Source organism: Lingula anatina, chromosome 9 (assembly GCF_051362555.1).
Source record: "Lingula anatina isolate TDL-2025a chromosome 9, LinAna3.0, whole genome shotgun sequence".
Classification (NCBI taxonomy): Eukaryota; Metazoa; Brachiopoda; class Lingulata; order Lingulida; family Lingulidae; genus Lingula; species Lingula anatina.
Window position 1 is genome coordinate 11,647,888 of NC_141775.1, and position 22,073 is coordinate 11,669,960.

At 37.6% G+C, this 22,073-nt stretch overlaps 1 protein-coding gene across 3 annotated transcripts; it reads right to left on the reverse strand.

The window, feature by feature from the left end:
* Positions 1-3,096: 3,096 nt before the first annotated feature.
* Positions 3,097-21,098, reverse strand: LOC106151656 (MFS-type transporter SLC18B1). 3 transcript variants are annotated; one of them, XM_086996049.1, is made up of 12 exons: positions 20,677-21,095; positions 19,748-19,843; positions 19,456-19,529; positions 18,982-19,129; positions 18,224-18,392; positions 10,208-10,341; positions 9,710-9,820; positions 5,879-5,985; positions 5,453-5,548; positions 4,977-5,051; positions 4,309-4,402; positions 3,097-3,792 (listed from the first exon to the last, which is right to left on the reverse strand). In XM_086996049.1, the coding sequence occupies exons 1-12, from the start codon at positions 20,854-20,856 to the stop codon at positions 3,547-3,549; spliced, it is 1,530 nt and encodes a 509-aa protein (XP_086852175.1). In that variant the 5' UTR covers positions 20,857-21,095; the 3' UTR covers positions 3,097-3,546. The 3 variants fall into 3 exon arrangements, 2 of the variants coding, with proteins under 2 accessions (XP_086852175.1, XP_086852177.1); XR_015331174.1 differs by having other exon boundaries at positions 3,623-3,792; positions 4,309-4,398; positions 20,677-21,097; XM_086996051.1 differs by lacking the exon at positions 9,710-9,820 and having other exon boundaries at positions 20,677-21,098.
* Between the last annotated feature and the right edge of the window lie 975 nt (positions 21,099-22,073).

Here is a 22,073-nt window from a genome sequence, read left to right on the forward strand (position 1 = left end):
ACTTTGCGTCCGCTGAGCGACATGTGCGTCCACTGAGCAACCTGCCTGGCCCCCCCTCCTTTTGCGTCCCTTTGTAAAGCTTTCACCTTACAATGCACAATGATCACTAGTTTACCAAGTCCGAGTTTGCGCGGTCTTGTCACTAACATCTGCCTTCTGCCTCCTTGGTTAAAGAACGGTACCAAGCGGTACTCCAATCGAGCTGCTGAATCCAATGGATAAAATATATAGCCTCAATGGAAAAGTAGAAGTGAATACTGACTGGGGGAAAATCCAACCCTTATATATAATTCAAACGGCAATTCAAAATTACTTATATTTTACCATTAGAGCACGAAAAGCTATAATGTGACAAATGTACTAAGGTTGGAGCCCCAGACCGAACTCGTCCGAGCCCTGCACACTAGGATGGGAAGACCGGGTTAGGTCAGCTAAGGGTTTATTACAGTGCCGTCCTCTCATGGCTGATTGCAGTGGCGGATTTAGGGGGGTCAGGGTGGAGCGTCGCCCCTTCGAATTCTGAAAAAATATCACACCAAAAGTCCCACCTTGAAATTAGAATTTTCACCAGCTGAATCATAATTCTAAATCGTACCATATGGCACCGTTCGCCCGCAAAAATGCCAATTTTTTCAAGGCCCCGAACACCGCACCAAGGGGGGGGGGGGGGTAAGACTTGGTTCCCATTCCTAGATCGATCTAATAGGATAGGTCCATCTCCACGGGATTTCTCGTTAAATTTCTTTCAACTTTTAAGTGGCTTTTAAGTGGCTTACATGTCTGGGACGTCTACTTAAGCTGCTAAACGATAGTTAATTACCCTTCGGTAGGCGTTACAGACATCTACGCCGTTTAAGTTAATTGCAATTAAGCGAGAATTCCCTTGGAGATAGTTCGATCTTAAGAGAATGATCTCTAAGGGTCGGCTTTGCATCCCCGACTCCCCCCCCCCCCTTCAAATAATCCTGGGCCCGCCCCTTGGTTGGTGGTCAGGGCTCATTTATCAGCTAAATGATTTTCTAATTAATGCCTAAAACACGTACTTGTCCAAAGGGATGTAATGTTAGTATTTGACAGCCACAAGTGAACAAGGAGCAGGGAGTGTTTTGTAGCGGAACCTTAGTTGATTGACATGACCTCGTTGTACTTAAGCACAGAATGTAATGTAAACGAGAGAGATCGATGTAAGAGGTTGAGCGGAGAGGAATACATTGTAGATAGCATAGCATAGTTAGAAAGGGATAATAAAGAATATGAAGGAATATTGACGTTGTTTGGTTTTACCTCGCGAAAAAAGCAAGACAAAGTCGGTAACGTCGTCACAGGGATGATAAATGAAAATCATCAAAATTATAATTTGGCCAAATTTCGTGTCCAGGTCAGAACTGATGAAAAAGCGTTAGAATATATTGAAGGGCGCCCAAACAATGCTCATTGGTCAAGCAGAGAGCAGAAAGATCGTAGAATGGTCACCACTGATCGCCGATGAAGGTACAGAGAACGCAGCGAGGATGGTCAATGGCTGCTCAAACATCGCAATGGACGCCGTGGGTTGCATAGGGGACGCACTGGGGAGGCAGGCCGGTCTCTCAGTGGCAATTTTGCAGGTGAAAGCAAGATTCGGTCGTTCAAAGGACGAACAACGGACGCAGACGCCTACAGTGAGACACGATTTAACTGCCTTTGTATCCTGACCACATTTTTGATAGCAGAAAGGACGCCGCCCATTGTAAAGAGGCCTTAAGTAAAAAATAATTCTTTTTTACATCTGTATTAGTGTGCGGATTATCGGTGGGCTTTGTAACTAAGGAAAAACAGCGGGGTGTCTGAAAAATGAAAACGTGGACACAGATAATGCTGATAATCGAAAGACACTTAAGAAGTCCAATTACTTTTTATCGGGAAAACGTGTGGGATTGATTTGTTTGAAAGTTACATTCGCACTTCAGGGTTTACGAATGCAATATGAACTATGCACTTCACTTGATAATTTTCCACATTATCCCATATAATAACCTAGTAATCAAATTTCACAACCACGTAGCATAAATAGCCGCATTTACGGGAACAATCTCCATGCATTTCCAGCTATTAGCATTGAGACGGGACGAATTTGTTTTTCATCATTATTGGTTTCCGATCATTGTCAAATTAAAAATTCCGAGCCCATTGGGAACTGTTGTCATCAGCAGTCCACACGTTCTGATAGCACGAAGTGTCTTTGTATAACACGTGTTTTGTTGCGTTTTGTTGTGTTTTTATCAGATATCGAGCGGAGGTTCAGGATCCCCCTGACACACCCTAAATCCGGCGCTGCGTTGGGTTACAAGTCTGTCTCGTGGGATATTGTCCCAATCATCCTGAAGAGCTTTACATAATCTGCCCAGGTTATTTGGGGGGAGGTTCGCTGCAATACGCACTCCACAACATCCCTCAGGTGTTCAGTAGGGTAATTAATAGGGTTCAGAGATGGGTGTTCTCTCAATAGATAATTGCGTTTCTGCAATGAATCGCTCACCATACGAGAACTGTGAGCAAGTGCATTGTCACGATGAAGCATGTTGTATCCCTGAATTTACACTGTGCAGATTGAGTGAGATGTCTGTTGAGAATATTACGGTAAATAGCCCCATTAACGCTCTGTTTCTGGAAGAACAATGCACAACAACATGGGCACCTCGAACACCGACTGGTCCGACACCTCGGGCCATATCAACCTCCACACACTCTATTACGTTCTGTCCTTTTTAAGTCATTTTTTCTTTCTGACTTGCCCTGACTTAAAATGAAAAGACAAACTGAAGATAGCCTCTCAGGTTTGTTTGAGCGCATGACACCCAGTCACTAATGAGAAGCCAAACCGTGTTCACTCTGCTCCACTAAAATTCTTTAAGTATGTAAGAAATTCGTAACAATAACGTTGGTTAATAACAAGGTTAAATGGTCGTGCACACAGCATATATATATGGTTATTTGCACATTATTTAGTTATTCAGACAGCGATTATCATTTTTATCTCCCAAATCGATGCGTTACTGACGCCACTCTATGGCTTCTTACTATGTATCATTGCCGGAAATTCATTTTTTGAGTTGGTGTTATGCATAGTGCTTTTATTGTATAAAGGTCTGTGTCATAAATATAAAATACCAGTAAACATCCAACTGTTACAATCTGCTTAATTTTATGTTTAAGACAATTAACAACATGCGACGCCATATATAAGATACATACGTTACTCGAAAGCCATTAAATATAAAAAAACAGCAAAAAATTAAAACCCCTTATCAAAATACGTTATTTAGGTTTTATCAACCTATGCAACAGGAACAGATCTACAATGTGTGTCAAACGTGGTTCGAAAAAAGGTAAATGTCTGAAAAGAACGACACCTTCGTTTGGAAACATTTCATTGTGTCATGAGATACATAAAGATATATCAGCGTGCAGAAGCTGATATACTTCAGACTAAAAATAATCATGGCACTGGGCAGATAAAATGTTTTTTTTAATATATAATATGCACGTCTATGCACCTTTCTTTTTTCACCTACATGTGTCGAGGTTAGAAAACTGGTCAATATTGACACTATCATCAGCCATACTTTCGAATTGCACGTGATGTATCTGTATAGTCGGGCAAGGGATCAGTGGCAATCTCAATGTTTCCTTTCCGTATTGCGTGTCACAGTGGGTGACATTATTATTGTCAATACTACTGTATCCGGACCTGCTGCGACTCCTTTTAAGCGCCGCATAGACTACCCCACAGTATAGAATGAGGAGTCCAGCCTGAAAAGAGACACACACTTTAAATTAACTACAGCTTCAGGGAGGCCTGGAACGTCTCCAGAGTACGCACCATGGGCAGACATAAAAATAAAAAATATATTATTGATATAAGTGGATTTTTGACGTATTGTCATCTATTGTAAACTACACTGAGAGTGGAGTATGGAATATACCTGTAAGAACCAGACATTGTATTAGAATAAACATACAATGTATCGTATAACAATCAGTGTGCTGCATATACTGACGGATACAGGTACACGTACATGTTTGGGCTTTGGGAGTGACACGAAGATAAATGTTTTGACCTCGTTTCGTTCTATGATACGTACATGTACAATTACAAGGAAGGAAGAGATAGTTATAATTGGGAGGGAGAAAAAGTATGTGAACACCTCAAAAGCCTGGACGGGTACACATGCCCGAGATTAACTCCCCTGGATGTGTTCCTAGCTTTTCTTAAGGCCTCAGGGAAGCATTTCAATTTTAAAGTATCTGTTTGTTACCATGACTTACCGCCCCCAGAGAGAGCCCCGTAAGTACTCCCGATAGTGTGCTGAATAGGTTATGTTCCAAGATGGCTGCTCCAATTATTGGCCCGATGAACTTCCTTAAGCACAAGTAGGAAATTAAAATAATGCAGATAAAAGAAGATAACGGTTTTTGCACTTCATTTTCGTTGATAAGATTAAGTATCTATAAATGAGCGATTTGCCATTTTTAAGGAATTGTAAGTGAGTAAAACCCTATTCGTATGAACCAAAATTAACCATGGGAACTCTACATTTCTTTCTTGGGATAAATTACACATAAAAAAAGGAAATCTTCCGAATTCAAAAAAAGTCGGATTGCAATATATAATATGTGGATATTTTTTCCATAACTAGTCTATTCAAATGAAAAAAAAACCTCACATGATACAAATCACAGTGCCACCTCCTTTTTAGAATATAAGCTTTAATAACTTTAAATACCGAATGTTTTAAGTGACTGCGTAATGTGTAAATGCGTTTCTACCGAGATAATACTTATTTATATTGAAACATTTTAACAATATTTATTGAAGGAAAAGCAAATCGTCTTAAGCTCACCTTATAGCAAAGGCTATCTAATATAACTGCATTTAACAGATTCAACACAATAATACACAAATTAAAAGAAAAGAAAACCACAGGGAATCTTACCCCAAACCCGTAGATGTGTCATACATTGCTGACAAATTGCCATACGTGATTATACTATCTGGTAGTCCGTGAGACCTGCAATGATACATGAAAAGTAGTGATTGTTTTTAATCATCTCATCTAACACAATGAAGGATTGACATCCTGAACATTTGGGTTATGGAGTATATTTTCCCAATAAACCATCCAACTTCCATAGTTTCGGTACACAATCTGCTCCGACGGGACAATGAGACGGGCTGCTAACTGATCCTACACACCTTACACAGCCTCAGTTTCAAATTCCAACATGGCGTCTACAATGGTACAAGCAGCCATAATGCCACATGATTTGCATGGTCTCATTTACACAATCCGCCACGATGAATAAATTCATGATAAGCATTTCTAATGCTACATATCTTTCACGGCCTCAGTTTCAAATTCTGCCATAATGGTAAAATAAGTACAAGCAGTTCTTATTCCACATTACTTACACCGCCTCGTTTACACAATCCGCCATGGCAGCTACATTGACACAGGCGGTTCCAATTCCACTGACACAAACCCCCAGGAAAACTGCCCATGATGCACTGGAATCCAAAATTTAAATTATATATTATTGCACCTACATATCAGCTTTACGTTGCTCCTGGGTATTTTTAAAGAAACAAAAACTCTCCAAGGCAAAAGAAAATTAACAGCTCTTTATTTGAAATGAATCATGTCCCTTATTGAATAAGTTGTTTTAATTCATTATTTTTTTTATCTCATAGCAACAATATATGCAAAGTAATATAACGCCTTATTTCAATTTACCCCTTAGACAGTTACCCTGCAGATTCGGAAGTGGTAACATTTGTATAAAAACGTGGAGGATAATACATTAAGGAAAAATAAGATTGACTAGCACTGATACCTACCCTTTGCCGTTTGGAAATAAGTAAGTCAGTGGCGCCCAGGGTCCAATGAGGGTAAATGATAAGGCCATTATGAGGAGTCCGGAGATAATTATCACCTTTCTACGATTCTATAGAAAAAATAATGCCAATTATGAACTTGAGTTTCAAAAATGCTTTCCTTAAGCTTTACACATGTTAAATTATTATTTCTTTAGAGTCTCCTAGTCAACCCCTCCCTTGCTCCAACCGACACCCTAAGGGAGGTGTCCCTCAATCAACCCTCCTCATATACAGTAGTAGTAATAATTATGTTTCCGTTGTATAATGTTTTAGAAACGTTTGAAAAGTATTAATCCCCATCCTGTGAATAGAAAGGGGCGGTCAAACAATGGAGAGCCTTCAAAATTCGAACGCAATAGTTTAGGCGTAATAACACAATAGCTTAAAGCCTCGGTCACAACCAGACGCACGAATTTCAGGATCGTACTTCCCCTGCGATTTTTGGATGTTGCGGAGGCCGTAGAGGTCGTAGAGGTAGAGGAAAGTCTGTCTTGCTAGTCACAAGGGCCACATGAGACGTCCTTTCAGCCCAGCAGACAAACGACATTGATTCACCGTTGAATCAACGTTAATTTTGGTGGATCAACGTTGAATCAACGTAGAATCAATGTCGTTTGCCTGCTGGGAGGCAGGAACGCTATAGCAAGGAGCGATGTTCGTGGAAATTGTACTCATTTCTTGAGTTTGTCTTGCTTCCCGTGTACGTGGCACACACTAACCACTTACGAAGGGAATGCAACGCACGGCGAAAGTACTGCCGTTTTGCGTCACTTTTGCTTCACACTTGCCTCACACGTTTGTGGAGACGTACTAACAGCGTAGGTAAGTTTTGCTTCCGGTTCTCCTCTTCTTTGTTCTTCCTCCTCCCTTTTTCTACCATGTAAGCTTATTTCTCTAGCCTTTTGGAGGCATATTAGAAACTAAATTGAGCAAAAAAATTGAGCTAAATTGAGCAAAAAGTTTAAAAATTGTTGTATTGTAAAGACACAAGCGTTCGTCGTGAGCACGCCTTTTATACCCCAGGCGTGGGAGTGACGCACGTGCAACGCATTCCCGGTGTGCTCTCAACTTTGTTCGTTAGTTGTGAGGGCGTGCGCCTAACTCAACACGCAAAGGGCACTTGCTCCTCCATTGCTTGCGACGTGCGTCTTGCACAACGCACGTCTGAGGCTTTAGGCGAGTGAACCCCATGACGCCGGTATCTGTGGTCCAGCGCGATCACAACAATCCGCTGTAACTAAGTGTAATTAACAGCGGGATAAATCAACAAGAAGGTCCCTATTGTTTGTTGCGGCGATAGGATTGTAGCTTTAAGAGGCTAGAACCCGTGCTACCGCGTGCCACTTAATTGTCTCCCGTAGCTGACTGTCCTTTTGTTCACTAGCTTGGCACAGCTGATCATGTTTTAAATGTTGCTAACAAACTCAAACTGCTTATTTCATTCAACATGAAGTGTTCCGTAGTCAAAAACTGAACTAAGTAATTTTTTGTTTGATTAACATGCATAAGCATCAGCATCGTCCATCATCATGATCAACAATTCACCCTGTCTCATAATACGTATTGCAAATAGTACTTAAAAATTATGAATGATAATGAATGAGGAATAAGCAGCGAATAGCATTTTCATAAAGGCACAGTTTATGGCAAAAACGTTTTGAAGTTTAAAGAAGCTCAGGAAACAAATGTCTATCATTACGACCTGTGTAAAGAATACATATTTAAAGTAACAAATAAAGCAACATCATTTTTAAAAATAATATTTACAGAACAAGCTGGTTTGTAGCCTCAATTACTAAAATATTTATTTGATATGGACAATTGGCTTGACTCAGTCTTATTTTATTAAATTTGTGAATGACACATTCTCCATCGTCACCATTGAATTATCAGTATCATTTTACATCACTAATCTTATTTAACAATCTCATTGTAAAGGCCCGGTTTAAGTTTGTTTAAGAGATGATAGCTATTGCGTTTAACAATAGATTGCCACCTATTGTAAGATCCCCCTCCCTCCTCTTTAACCGAGCTCTTAGACCCCATTTCCAGAGATTAGATCGATCTACTTTAGATCGACCTAACTCCCTGGGGGTTCACGCTAAATAGCTGTCAGCCGGGCGGACACGAAAGTTAATTAACCCCTTACAGCTTGTAGTAGGCGGGACGGACATTTAAGCCGGATTATCTGACATTAATCTAGTGAGACTCCCCGCGGGGATAGATCGATCTAAAAGCTCTGGGAATACAGCCTAGACTGTTAATTCACCGTATTTTCATATAGTGTTGTCCCACTGTCAGGCTTCCCCTGTTGCACGCTGGAGTTGGTTTGTCCTTGCGCCAATGCTAGATATTTTCTCTTAATTTGTTGTTTATATAAACCTTATCATTTATTTTTAAATATTTTCATCTCATTACCCATTGTGCGCTATGAGAAACGGATGATTTTTGCCCACAGCAGAATAATTTTAAAGCAATTTGTTAGCTCGTAACCATGACAGGGCGCCCTTTTTTAGCTTTTGTTTAAAATTGACGTAAGTTGTCGAGGTTTAATGCTTAGCTCTTATAACGTTAGATTTATATGCATCTTAACAATAAGATGAATATTTTATACTTGACTATTATTGCCCAGTGTTGAATGCATGCTTTTTCACTTCAGAGATCTAAAACAAGTCGCTAGTGTATCTAAATATAGCAAAATCTGTTCGACAGGACGTTTCTTTTCGGCAGCCGGACACACATTAACTGTATAGAGGCATGGTTTTACCTTATTTGAGAAAAGATAAAAATCGCGTTTAACAATAGATTGCGAGCTGTGGTAAGACCTCCTTCCCCTTTAACCCATGTCTTACACTGTTAATACACAATGTCAGACTTCCCCCTGTTTCCACACCGGAGCTCTATATTGCCCTTGCGCCACTGCTGGATATTTTCTCCTATTCTGTTGTTTACATAAACCTTTTCATTTATTTTTGAATATTTTCATCTCATCACCAATTGTGCTCTCTAAAAAACGGGTGATTCAGCAATTTGTCTCATAACTATGACATGGCGCCCTTCTTTCTCTTTGTTGATTAATAATGGACGTTAACGAGGTTTCATGTTTAGCTCTCATCGCGTTAAATGTATGTGCATCTAAAAGATAAGGTGTCAATTCTATATTTGACTGTTATTGCCCAGTGTCACACGTATGCTTTCTCACTTCAGTGATCTTAAACAAGGCGCTAGTGTATTTAAATATAGCAATATCTGTTCCACATAACGTTTCTGCACGGCAGCCATGCAGACACAGTAATTGTAAAGGCATAGTTTTACCTTGTTTGAGAAAAGATAACAATTGCGTTTATTAATAGATTGCGAGCTATAGTTAGACCCCCTCCTCTTTAACCGATGTCTTACACTGTTAATACACACTGTCAGAATTCCCCCTGTTCCACGCTGGAGTATTGCCCTTGCGCCACTGCCAGATATTTTCTCCTATTCTGTTGTTTATATAAACCTTTTCATTTATTTTTGAATATCTCATCACCAAACGGGTGATTTTTCCCCACAGCATAATCATCTATTTTAATGCAATTTGTCTCATAACTATGACAGGGCAGTTTTTTCTCGTTGTTGTTTAAAAATGAACGTTAGTTTGTCGAGGCTTAATGCTTAACTCTTATTGCGTTATACCTGTAGTACATCTATTCAATTTATATTGACTAACTTTGATGTAGTTAGATGGAACACAATTTGGTCTGACAATTTAGACCCAATTTAGGACTACATAAACTGGACGTATTTACTTACGTATTTGTCTGTTATAAAGCCAAACAATGGTACTGAGCACGTGTAAAAGACCCCATACAGAGCTAGCGCCAGGCCGATCATTATATAGTTACTTCGCATAAATGGATCTACCTGAAAATGTGGCATTGATAGAGAACAGAATGACAATAGACCACGCGGTTTCAAAATTGAACGCATCTATTCAAGAAATTTCCCCCCGTCTCTGATAGCTGCACGAACATTTGGCATGTTCGAAGCGATAACGAGACAAATATAAAAAATGTTTTTTAACAGGAGGTTCACAAATTCGAAAATGTTTCATAAGATGAGCCAATATGCAAAAGGGTAATAATAAGTGAAATTATTATATTTAACACAAAAATTCAATTCGATAATTACATGTTTCTTCGGCAATTTATAAGTATAAATTATTTTTAAAATTTGAATTATTTAACATTTGACAAAAAGTTCACAATTACATAGTTAATATAAAATGTTTGTTTGAACAAAATTACTTACATTCTCTAAATGATGTCCAAGTGTGGGAACGAAAGTGCCAAGTCCAACAAATACCACTAATATGCCAAGGTGTTCCAAAGGTATGGCGGGTATCTTTGCTAAATTAATTATCTGTCCAGAGTCTGATGTCATCTCTGTGAAAAAATCGATCAAACAGCTTACGTGGATTCAAAAAAGTCACAAGAAACAATATGAGCGAGATAATATATATTAAGAAACAGATTATAACTGACATACACGACATATAAATTTATGCCATTACCAAATTCCATGCAACCTGATGGTATTCCTCCCCCTGTGTCTACCCCAGCCAATTTATAGCTTTTCTGTACACTTCCATTCTGTGAGGATATCCAGCATTTTTCTCTGTATTCCTTTCCCCCCATTTTACTCTACCTGTTGCCGTCAAATATATATTTTCTTCTCGTGCAAGACATATGACAGAAGAATGTTGCAAGTCTCATTTAAAATTCTTAAAAAATTCTTAGCCCTTATTTTTACATAAAAAGGTTATTTATTCCATTTGCTGTCCATGGTACATTTTCTTAAAAGCAATATATAACTACATGTAGGTATACGCAATTTGGCAAAAAATGGCACTACCGGCTGAATTTCCAATTAATTGGCAGGCAAAGTATGACTACAGTCTGTCCGCAGATCTGGCATATCAATGCGTAAGCGGTGATCATTACAAAAACACCTACGCGCTTGCACAAAATAGTCCGCGACGTGTGTTTCGCGCCATGTTTTCAAAAACCCGTAGTTGTTATATAAATCCATGAAGCTCTGTGAATAACTCATTATTCCGCTTGAAACTTTCAAAAAATAAAATTTAGAACTTGATGTAAACGCACAATGTAAAATGAACATTTCAATTTCGACGAAAGCCTTGTATCAATTGTCTAAAAATAGCATACGCATTTTTCTCAAGCAGATCGTGTAATTTTGTACCCTAAAATGAAATGATTGTAGAAAAAATGGACAAACTTACTTTATTGATATTATAACGATTTATGCAACTATATATGCTGGAATTGAGCCAAAAAGAATAAAAAATTTGTACAACCGCCCTTTTTTGTGAAATCCCTATTTTAGTGCGAACTATGTGGGTCAGTCGAAACTGGGACTGTCACGTTGCACTGAGCAAGTGACTGGAGAGCGTTTTTCTCGGTAAATCTTGCATTTCGGTTGAAAAAAATTGAATGTTCAGCTTTTCAAGTGTATATTTATAGTATACAATGTGTCACTGTCATAGTGAGAGTTGTAATGGAAAATAATACGTGAAAAAAAGACATCGGTGCTGGAGATCAATCATAACATACAGTGTAAATGGTTTTAGAATGGAAAAATCTGCCTTTCAAGTTACATAGCTTTGGGTTTGCCGACTAAAAGGTGAGTCTTTTTTTAAATTCACTTTGTTTCATATAAGCGCCGAAATGTATAGAAATGATTTTGGAGTAACCTCCCTTCGCATAGTTCAGATGCACTTGTTGACGTTCAGTACTAGTGAATGTTACATTTTGTTGCAAAGTTACAGTTGTACTTTGTTTACATAAAATGTGTACTAGTAGTAGGACCAAGTAATTATTATTATTATATAGTATGGTAAGAAATTACTTTGATAAACAACTGGTGTGAGACTGACAATGAGGTGATTTTTTTTTTTAATCTATGGATTTTTCATTAAATTTCAGTTTTTATCTGCTTTGTATAAATTTCTTGTTTCTACATGTATGATTTTATCATTTTATTATATTTATTTTTAACAGATTCCCAATTTGGGCATATCAGCTGACAATAAGGGAAGAGGTGTTCTGGTCAAGACCAGGGAAAATTATTTTCTATACGATTTTGATTGATGGTGCTGTTGATGCAGGTGTGACTGAACAAGAGATGGTGTTTTGTAGAGTCTTGGATATTTTTTACCCTAGAAACCTTTCTCATAGCAGACAAGTTCTGGAACATTATTTTCTTCAAGTATTATACAGGATGGGCTTTGACCCAAAAGACTTCCATTGAGAGTGGCCTGCCTTTAAAGAGCACATAGGTGGCATGTTTATAGTGAATAAAAGTAAAGATATGTGTACTGATTTGTTTCAAGGCTAGGAGACCAGACAAAGATTAGAATACATACAATAATGCTAATTGAAATTGCCTTGTTCAGCCTGTCCACTTCTCAGGTGGAGAGAGGATACAGTGCTCTCAAAAGAACCGAATCTGACTGGAGGTCAAGTTTGGGGAATATTGTGCTTAAGTTAACAAAATTTTGACAGCAGTTTTATAGGGGCCAAGTTTTGATGATCATTTAGTCAAGGAATCTATCAACCACTGAGTGGCAGAGTGGCACTCTGGGAAACAGCCCAATTTTGAACTTGAAAATTGATTTTGTTTTCTGACTATCATATCCAGGTAAATGACCTGGCCATTGAAGATTCTAAGGAAATAAAAAAATTGAAACATACTCCTGTACTTAAGTTTTTTGTTTTTTTTTTCATTTTTAATGCACTTTGATATGTATTTAATTACATATTATATGCAAGAATTTTCAGTTGGGGATGATCTTGATTGTATGTCAGTTTTGGCTAAAGTAATAACTTGCTGGGGCAGGTGCTTCTCCTGCCCTCAGAATAGACATATCAAGTTGGCCAACGAGTTTATTGGAGCCTTGTTAACTGCTTTAATTTAAAAGGCAAAAAGTTTCAAAAAAACTTTCAAAAAGTTCAGTGCATATTCATGAGGCTGAATGAACATTTCCCAGGGACAGTGCTTTAAGGACATGAGTTTTAAATGTTTACTTAGTTTTGTTTATCACACAGATTTCAAAATTTTGCACTTTTAAAAAGAGAAATGTAAATTTTAAATAGATTAGGGATATTTTTTTCAAATTACAATTGTAAGGGTCTTATTTTAAATAGTTAAATATGTAAGAGACAAAAATAGTACTAGTACATAGAAATAAATATTGAGCAGTAAAATAAGAGAACAAGGCAGAAGTGCAGATCTTAATATAATGAATAAACCGGAGTTGAATGCTTTTTTTTTTATCAAAACCCTTTCAGGCTTTAAAAAGTACAACCTGACCATAGGCCAGTACTTCATTGTAAATATTTATCCAATTAAAAAAAAATCTTGTTTTATTTATAACTAGATCTAGCAATATCTTTCTATATCGGTCAAAATTCACACTGGATTTCTTGTGGAGTGGATCATAATTATACAATTTTTGATGTTTTAAGAATGAGTTTATATAACTCTTGGAATATTTCTGATGTTAGATGCACAGCACTTGTTCGTATTTTAATTTTATTGTAACTTGTTTGCTCTAATATTCAGAATATTTAAGAACACTTGTAGTCTTGCCAAGTCGGGTCAGTGCTTCAGGTTGGTCACGTGACGCTATAAATTATGATGAAAATGGGGTTCCATTTTTGTCGTCGTTTTGGAGATGCACTAAATTCCCCACACAAAATGGGTAAAAATTTTAGGAGATATACCTTATGATATATCATTTGAAAGTTTATGATCTTATCTTTCTGCAGGATGTAATTGTTTGAAAATATTTTGCGTTTCCTGCGATACATAATCACAGTAACTTAATGCACTTGAAAAAATCGATTTTGCCGACTTTTACACCGACTTCACGGGAATATGAACACTTTGCCAACGAGGTGGGACCCAAACGCAACATGTGTTTCTAGTAGGCTTGTTAAGGGGTCAAACGCTGCATTTTATAGTACAAATGTCTAACTTGGCATAAATGTTCCTTGGGCCAAAAAAAAATTTTTTATCCAAAGAGACGCCCTCTATCGATGCATAAATTAGCATAAATTATGCAAATTAGGTGCCAAAATATTTAATATTTCATATTTCCATTAATTTTTGGCCTAGAAACATGTATAGATTATCAAACCTGACTAAATGAGGGACAAGGAACCCATTTCTGATATTATGGAATTAATTGGTGGCCATTTTGTGCCTCAAATCCAAGATGGCCGCCAACCACCATTTTGAAAGTGGACATAATTTTGCTATTTTATGGTGAATTTTGAAGTGCTTGGTCTATATGTACTTGATATATATATATCGATTCCTACTATTTTGGTGGTGAAAAAGTCATTTTTGATATTGTTTTGGTGATAGAAGGTGATTTGAAAGGACAAAGGGGGTGTTTTAAGTGCCTACCAAGATATGTGTGAACGCTGCAGAACCATGGATATTGATAACCCGTATTCAAATATATTTCAATGCAATTTTTTGTTATATACCATCGATATTGGACCATATTATGAGCAAAAAAACTCATTTTTATCATTATGGTAGCCCTTGGTGGCCGTTTTAGCCCTCAAATCCAAGATGGCCGCCAAAAACCATTTTGAAATTGGGCATAATTCCCTATTTTGAAACTATATGTATTACTTTTTGTAAATGAGTAACACGTCGTTTTATATTATTTTCTGGTGCAGAATACATTATATTTCATAAAATGTGTGCCTCAAGTCCGAGATGGCCGCCATCCGCCTTTTTGAAATTGGGCATTATTCACCATTTTGAATCTCTCAAACCTTCATAAGCGTGCCATGCGTCATTTTTGATTATTTCCTGGTGCAGAATACATTTTCGGTTTCATAAAATGTAAATAGAAACTTTTATAAGCCTCCAAATAAATGTAGGATTCAGTTGTCACAGGGGCCTGCAGTTTTTATATACAATTAGTAGTCTAATTAGTACAAAACTATGTTCTTTATCATATTTTAAGGATTTTGCCCGATCTATAAAACAAGTGTCAGCAAATAAAATGGCTGAATTTAAGCAAAAGAATACATGCTTGACCGCATGAGGAAAAATTGTTAGCCATTATTTTGATCAAAACCAAGTGTTGGTTGCATGCCGCTATTTTAATTATTTGGTGTAATTTATAATCTTTAAACTGTGGGATCCTCATACTCTTGTATTAGGTAAAATGGTACTATTCTGGGGGCTCAAAAGTAATTTTCTGGTGCTAATTTGGTGACGGAAGATAATAAAAAGGTCATATAAGATTGTAAAATAACTTCCAAGATGAGTTTCCTTGAGTATATGACAAAAATGTGGAACCTGAACCACATGCTCAAATATATCATCAAGATTTATCTTAAGTGACCATCCACTAAAAGATACTGAATAATTTAAAGGTAAGCAATAAACATATATACATAGTTGCATTACATTATTAATCTTTTACTGGTCAATGTGAACCAAAAAGCCAGATGCACATTTATGTCCCAGTCACTGGGGCTTGCATTTGCATGTTAAATATAGTCCAGAAGATTTGAAGGGTGAAAAATGTGTAGTCTTATAATACTATGGAACCTGGTAAGTTGTGTTGAAGCGTAAATGCCCGTGAAAGACAAGCAAATGGACTTTGCTTTGAAAGAGCTCCAGAATTTGTCTGAAAAATCATCCAGCATCACAGCAAAAGGAAACATGCATGATCAGCTCTGGTAGGCCAATAAAACAACGAGAATTGAGCTTTGGTCAGTGTCCTATGAGGAACAGACAAACAATATATTAAAATCCGGTTTCAAGAGAAACATCAATGCATGGGAACAAGTAACATCAGACGAAAGTGGTATCTAAATACACAAACGAAGGAATCTGCAAAACCAACTAGAAAGCAGCAGCTGCGCAGGTAGGCAAGAGGGATAATGCAAAAAAGTCCTAAAAGCAGCCCACTTTTCTAGTTGACATTGCCAGTGATCCTTCCTAGTACGATTTGGCCAGACAAGTTATACCAATAGAAATCCACAAGGCGACTACATAGTTCTCATTGTTTCCAATGGACGAACAAGCACAAAACATTTACAGCATGTGACAACTACAAGAAAAGTCATCTTGGAATCATCGTAAAACACCTTATGCCCTTTTTTATTATCCTTTGTCACCAGAACAACACCAGAAATTAATTATGTACTTCCAAAATAGTAACAATTGATGTATTACAATCATATGAAAGTCCAACAGCTCAAAAAAGGTAAATTATGCCATAATTTTAAAATAGCGACAGGCTCTTGGATTTGAACAAAAGAATAGCTAACAATAGTCACTATAAAGTCAAATCAGCCATGCTGGTCTCTTGCACTTAATCTATGTCTGGCAAAATCATTTTAAAATTGTTAAACATATTTTTGGACTAATTTGACTTCAAGACGTATGCAAGCAAAGGTGAAGACGTAAGCCTATATTGATGTTGGGGCCTTTCAATATTTTCTTTTTGTATTATATCTCACAAGAGATAAGACACATGACTTCCAGAACTAAAATGATAAGAAACGATGTATAACATGCTAGTGTAAGAGCAAGAGCTTCAAATTGAGTTATGCCTTAGCCGTATTTCAGAATTGTGACCGGCGGCCATCTTGGATCAGAGGATCAAAATGGCTACCAATTGTCTCCAAAGCACCAAGTATGTGTTCTTTACCTTTAATTAAGCCATTTTGGTCTCTTACACTTGTTTCAAGCTCTTTAGAATGTTATAGAACATTTCGTACTAATTAGACTACATGACACATGTAAGCCTATGTGACAACTTAAGCCTACATGCATATTGAATTTGGAGGCTAAAATAGTTTGTACTCACATTTTATGAAACAGATAATGTATTCTGCACCAGAAAATAATATAAAGCGACATATTACTCATTAACAAAGATGTAATACATATAGTTTCAAAATAGCAAATTATGCCCTATTTCGAAATGGTTTTTGGCGGCCATCTTGGATTTAAGGGACAAAAAGGTCACCAATGACCTCCATAATGGTAAAAATGAGTTCTCTCGCTCATGACATAGTCCAATATTGATGGTATATAACAAAAAATTGCATTGAAATATATTTGAATACGGGTTATCAATATCCATGGTTCTGCAGCGTTCACACATATCTTGGTAGGCACTTAAAACACCCCCTTTGTCCTTTCAAATCACCTTCTATCACCAAAACAATATCAAAAATGACTTTTTCACCACCAAAATAGAAGGAATCGATATATATATCAAGTACATATAGACCAAGTGCTTCAAAATTCACCATAAAATAGCGAAATTATGTCCACTTTCAAAATGGCGGTTGGCGGCCATCTTGGATTTGAGGCACAAAATGGCCACCAATTGTTTCCATAATATCAGAAATGGGTTCCTTGTCCCTCATTTAGTCAGGTTTGATAATCTATACATGTTTCTAGGCCAAAAATTAATGGAAATATGAAATATTAAATATTTTGGCACCTAATTTGCATAATTTATGCCAATTTATGCATCGATAGAGGGCGTCTCTTTGGATAAAAAATTTTCTTTTGGCCCAAGGAACATTTATGCCAAGTGAGACATTTGTACTACAAAATGCAGCGTTTGGCCAATTTTTGGTCCTTAACAAGCCTACTAAATATCAACACAAAGCACACTTGTTTACCTTTTAGAATATATATAAAACGCTGGTGATTTCAACATTGTAGCAATTTTGTTTAAATTGAAACACCCTAGTGTTACACGCTTCAAAAATGCGAGTGCTTGGCGTCGAGTTCACCTCGCGCTAAAAAAATGGACAAAGCTGAATTTTCAATTTATATATACTGCCAGAGACCGAGTTTAACCAGCTTTCATGATTTAGTTTTTAAAACTTTGTACAATTTAAACTTCTTATAGAGATCTTCAAATAGAAAATTTCGGACACCTGAAACGGGGCACCATTTGCAATCACCCGCGTGGATAAATCTTCCATTTTACCGTTCTGAATCTATTTTTTATGACAACTAACCTTAAGATTCCGAATCCCTAGATATCCCCGCTTCTTTTTATATATCTATCGTTTAATCACATCAACTGTTGACAAAACTACACATGAAAATACGAAGAGCTCAAAAGTCGTCCATTTTCACTCGATTTTGCTGAAAGTAGTGCGAAAATGGCCGTCGCTTCAGACAGTGTGCACGTGCAGCTCGGAATCTGCGGACAGACTGCTAATAATAACTCTGACAAGTTACCTTCCCCTTCTTTCTCAGTGGGTAAAGTAAAAAAGGCAACAGCTGCTATGATGATCGTTAGTGGACCTGACACGAAGAACGGCAAGCCAAACCCTCCCAGCTGATAGAGGCCGCCACCGACCAAGGGGCCCAGGACGTGACCAAGTCCTGCAAACATTTCCAAGAACCCCTGAAGAGCGAAATGTCAAAACAAAGATTACATATCCCAGCTTTTTTGCACGTCACAATATATTTATGATAGTTTCATCGATTCACTTGCTGCTTAAAAATATTCACTGTCGAAATAAGCGCACTTAATAAGTGCAAAAATACAATGAAAACAACGAGAGTGGTCTCACTGCTTGATAATGTGAGGAATGTACCCTATAATTTTCACTTAGCCCAAATACGGTTGTTTCTGCTTCTGTTACTCTGTTTGTATGTCTGTCTGCATGTTTGCTTGTGTGTTTGTCTGTCAGTTTGCCCGATTGTTTCACTGTTCGTCACGAGCACAACTCTAAAAGTAATAGATGGATTTTGATAAAGTATTCAGGATAGGTTTCAAACGGACTAAGGCATATTGGTGAGGGTACATTATTATCTAGTTAAGGGCTTCTCTTTAATAAATTATATATATGATATAGTATATATATATATATATAATCATATCGTATCATTTCATTACGGTTTTCCCCTGCCTTACGAGTTTTTCCTCCTAAAATGCAAATTACGTGGGTTGAACTAGCATAATTTTAGTTTAACAATTGTTGTCTACTTACATATGCCGTTGCCACGTTGTCCCTAAACTCCTTCGTTGCTAGGGCATAGACTGCTATAGCAGATATGGCCGCACCCAATGACTCTATGACACGTATTGTGATGGCAAGTCCAAGAAAAGTGCCTCCAGAAGGACAGGAACCTAAAAAGCTAAAAAAAAAAACACACCTTTACAGTACTTCTCTCTCTATATATATATATATATATGTGTGTCTGTGCACTGTATTATACGATAAGTTTGTATTTCCATGCATATGTCATTAATTTCCTGCTTCCCCAGAGAGATAAACCATACGCAAACCGTCTGGAAAGTTTCAATTCATTATCCCATTTTTTAATGTCAAAATCTCCAGTTTTGGTATTTATCTTGATAATTATAGCATATGTTTCCGTTTTGATGAATTAAAGACAAAAGCAAAATATTTAGTATTTAAAGACGCGGCAACATAGCTCTAAATTATTAATAAGTTACGCACCCGAAGGCCAAAGAACTGACACCAATTACAAGCGTTCCAATGTAGAAACAACGCCTCGCTCCCATGCCAGATAACTAAAATATACAACAGGTCAAAAAAGGTATTAATAAGACTTAATTAAGACGTAATCAAGAGTTCGTATTCAGGTAATAAAAGGTCGTTTTAATGTACTCGTGAGTAGGCATTCTGAGGACAGGGTCAACTGCATAATTATAAATTTGAATAAATAAATGGCAAAAAAAATGAAACCGGAAGACAAAAATCTCACTGAAAAGCAATCGAAAAACAGTACCTGTGAGCCAATAATAAAGGAGCAACAGAACATGGCCACCTCGTAACACCCAAATATTGCCCCTACTCCCGTCAGAGACACGTTCCTTTTTATTGCCTGAAAATAAAATTCAAACAGCATGGTGTAGCCTATGAGATAATGCTGGTGTTCATATAAATTTGCTGGTGTTCCTACCTGTAACGTACACTGACACAAACGGTAAATTATACAGTAGCTGGCGTGTACATCGATACAAACACCTGATTTAAGGTTTATGGTAGGCAAACTGTCAAAATTGTTGTTTTTGAGGACATGTTCCTGAAACTTATGTAAAGGAGATATCTGAGACACCACTTTTGCAATTTTCACCCTCAAACAATTATGTCACCGTGCTCATTGCCACCTTCAGGTAGATCGGCGATCATGTAATTCGACTGTTTGCGCAATTTTGTTAATCGCCTTGGTCAAAAATATCAAATTTCTTATTGATTTGAATGGGCACCATGGGTTTCGCATGATGTTGTGTTCTTTGCTTAATTTCTAGTATTTCCCCGATGGCCTCCAATTTTGATATGTCTACTAGGGCGATTCTTCAAATATACAGTATCTAATAAATAACAAGATTCAACTTGCTTACATAAAATATCAGTTCAGCAAAAGAATACCCAAGTTGCCATTGCTTTGGATGAGCACTATTGCGAGAGGCAATTTAGGCAGAATGTACTTTGGCTTAGTTCGTTTATGTGTCCAATGACCCCCATTTTTCTTCTTTTTTCTAAGATAATCGAAAACAACAGTGAGTGAAAAACTGCAAAATGGCTCACGGACTAAAAAATCGGATGTACCAGTAAACCATTTTGTTTTTCTTCATTTGTCCTTTCAGAGAAATACAAAGACAAAATTTAAAATAAAAAGACTTTCTCTTAAAATTAAAAGAAGCGCCCACTCACCTCGTCTCGCAGAAATGACTGTGCTATGGAATAACACCCGTTTAAAGCAATATTGGCCAGAGCGCCGTTCATTAAAGTAGACTTTTGTTGGAAAGTCAGCCTGAAGAATTTCATTCCTTCATTGGTTTTCCTTTCTTTAACCCTTCTCTTTTCTTCGGTCTTGTCACAACTTCCTTCCATTTTCTAAAAGCAGACGAAAGAGAACCGGTCTTCTTATGCACAAGTGCGCTCTCACCTTACTGGACAGGTCAACAACCAAATTATTTACAGCAGATTGTAGGGGTCCATGTTCCTCCCCACCCAGGTTCTTCTTAAATTTCACTTGTCACTGATACATGGGAGAGGGGATATAACACCAACATCACATGTTCAGTTCCATTAAGTGTGTTTATTAAGTAATTCAGCACTTATACACATTATCTACCGGGAGTCTGTCTGCATGCCACAGTGGCAGCAACTGATTTAAATACTCATTGCAATGCTACAGTTAAGGAGTGAGAGTTTATACTTATCAGGTTTAAGATGTGCATTTGTCCCAGGCATGCCTATTCAGAGAATGATAAATATTCATTCAAGACCGATGCAAGGTGAATGATAATATGCCGACTGATTATATACACATAATATGTAAATAAGTGAGTTTATCAAAAGCCTTCAGTGGACCTTAACAAGATAGTAGATAATAGAGCCAATTAGGGCCCCATCCAGAATAGGGGACTAACTGGTCCGAGGGTCAAATATGGCCGACCTACTCGAATACTTCACCACGGGATATCTATTCAGTATCTACATGTATTAGCGGAATAGACGCCGAGCATTGTACATGTATTGAGTCGTCATATTTGAGACCTTTCCCACAGATATTTAGATCGATCTATCCCCCTGGGGAGTCTCACAAGATTGCTGTCAGCTCAATCGGCTTAAATGTCTGCCCCGCCTACTAAAAGCTGTAAGGGGGTAATTATATTTACTCCCCAACTGATTCGGCTCCCGGAAGCTGACAGCAATTTAGCGTGGACCCCCAGGGAGTTAGGTCGATCCAGATGGATGGATCTTAATCTGTGGGAACCCAGTCTTTGACTCTCGAGTAAGTTCCCTATATTGAATGGTGCCTTAGGGGTCTAGATGGGTGAAAGGCCGATTAAGGAGTACAGATGGGCGAACAGTTTGGTCAATCAACCTAGACTGTTGATGTCCATGAGAATGAGCCCTTAAAATTTAATTTGATATCAGCCACATACTCCTCACAGTTGTACACTGGTGTCAATTGGCTTTTTATAGACAGAGAAAGGTTAAACGGATTAAATCTCGGTTCCGAGGTTTAGTTGTTAGGTCCCTGCAGCGGTGGCGCGTCACAGGTTTACATTCCATTTATTCTGTACTGTGGACTGAAAATT

What these genes read in the sequence shown, in the direction of transcription:
- LOC106151656 (XM_086996049.1), bottom strand. Translation starts at nt 20,856, where the DNA reads ATGGAAGGAAGTTGTGACAAGACCGAAGAAAAGAGAAGGGTTAAAGAA. An exon ending in AGTCATTTCTGCGAGACGAG is followed by an intron (nt 19,844 to 20,676) that starts GTGAGTGGGCGC and finishes TTTTATTTTCAG; the next exon opens with GCAATAAAAAGGAACGTGTC. An exon ending in CCTTTATTATTGGCTCACAG is followed by an intron (nt 19,530 to 19,747) that starts GTACTGTTTTTC and finishes TGTATATTTTAG; the next exon opens with TTATCTGGCATGGGAGCGAG.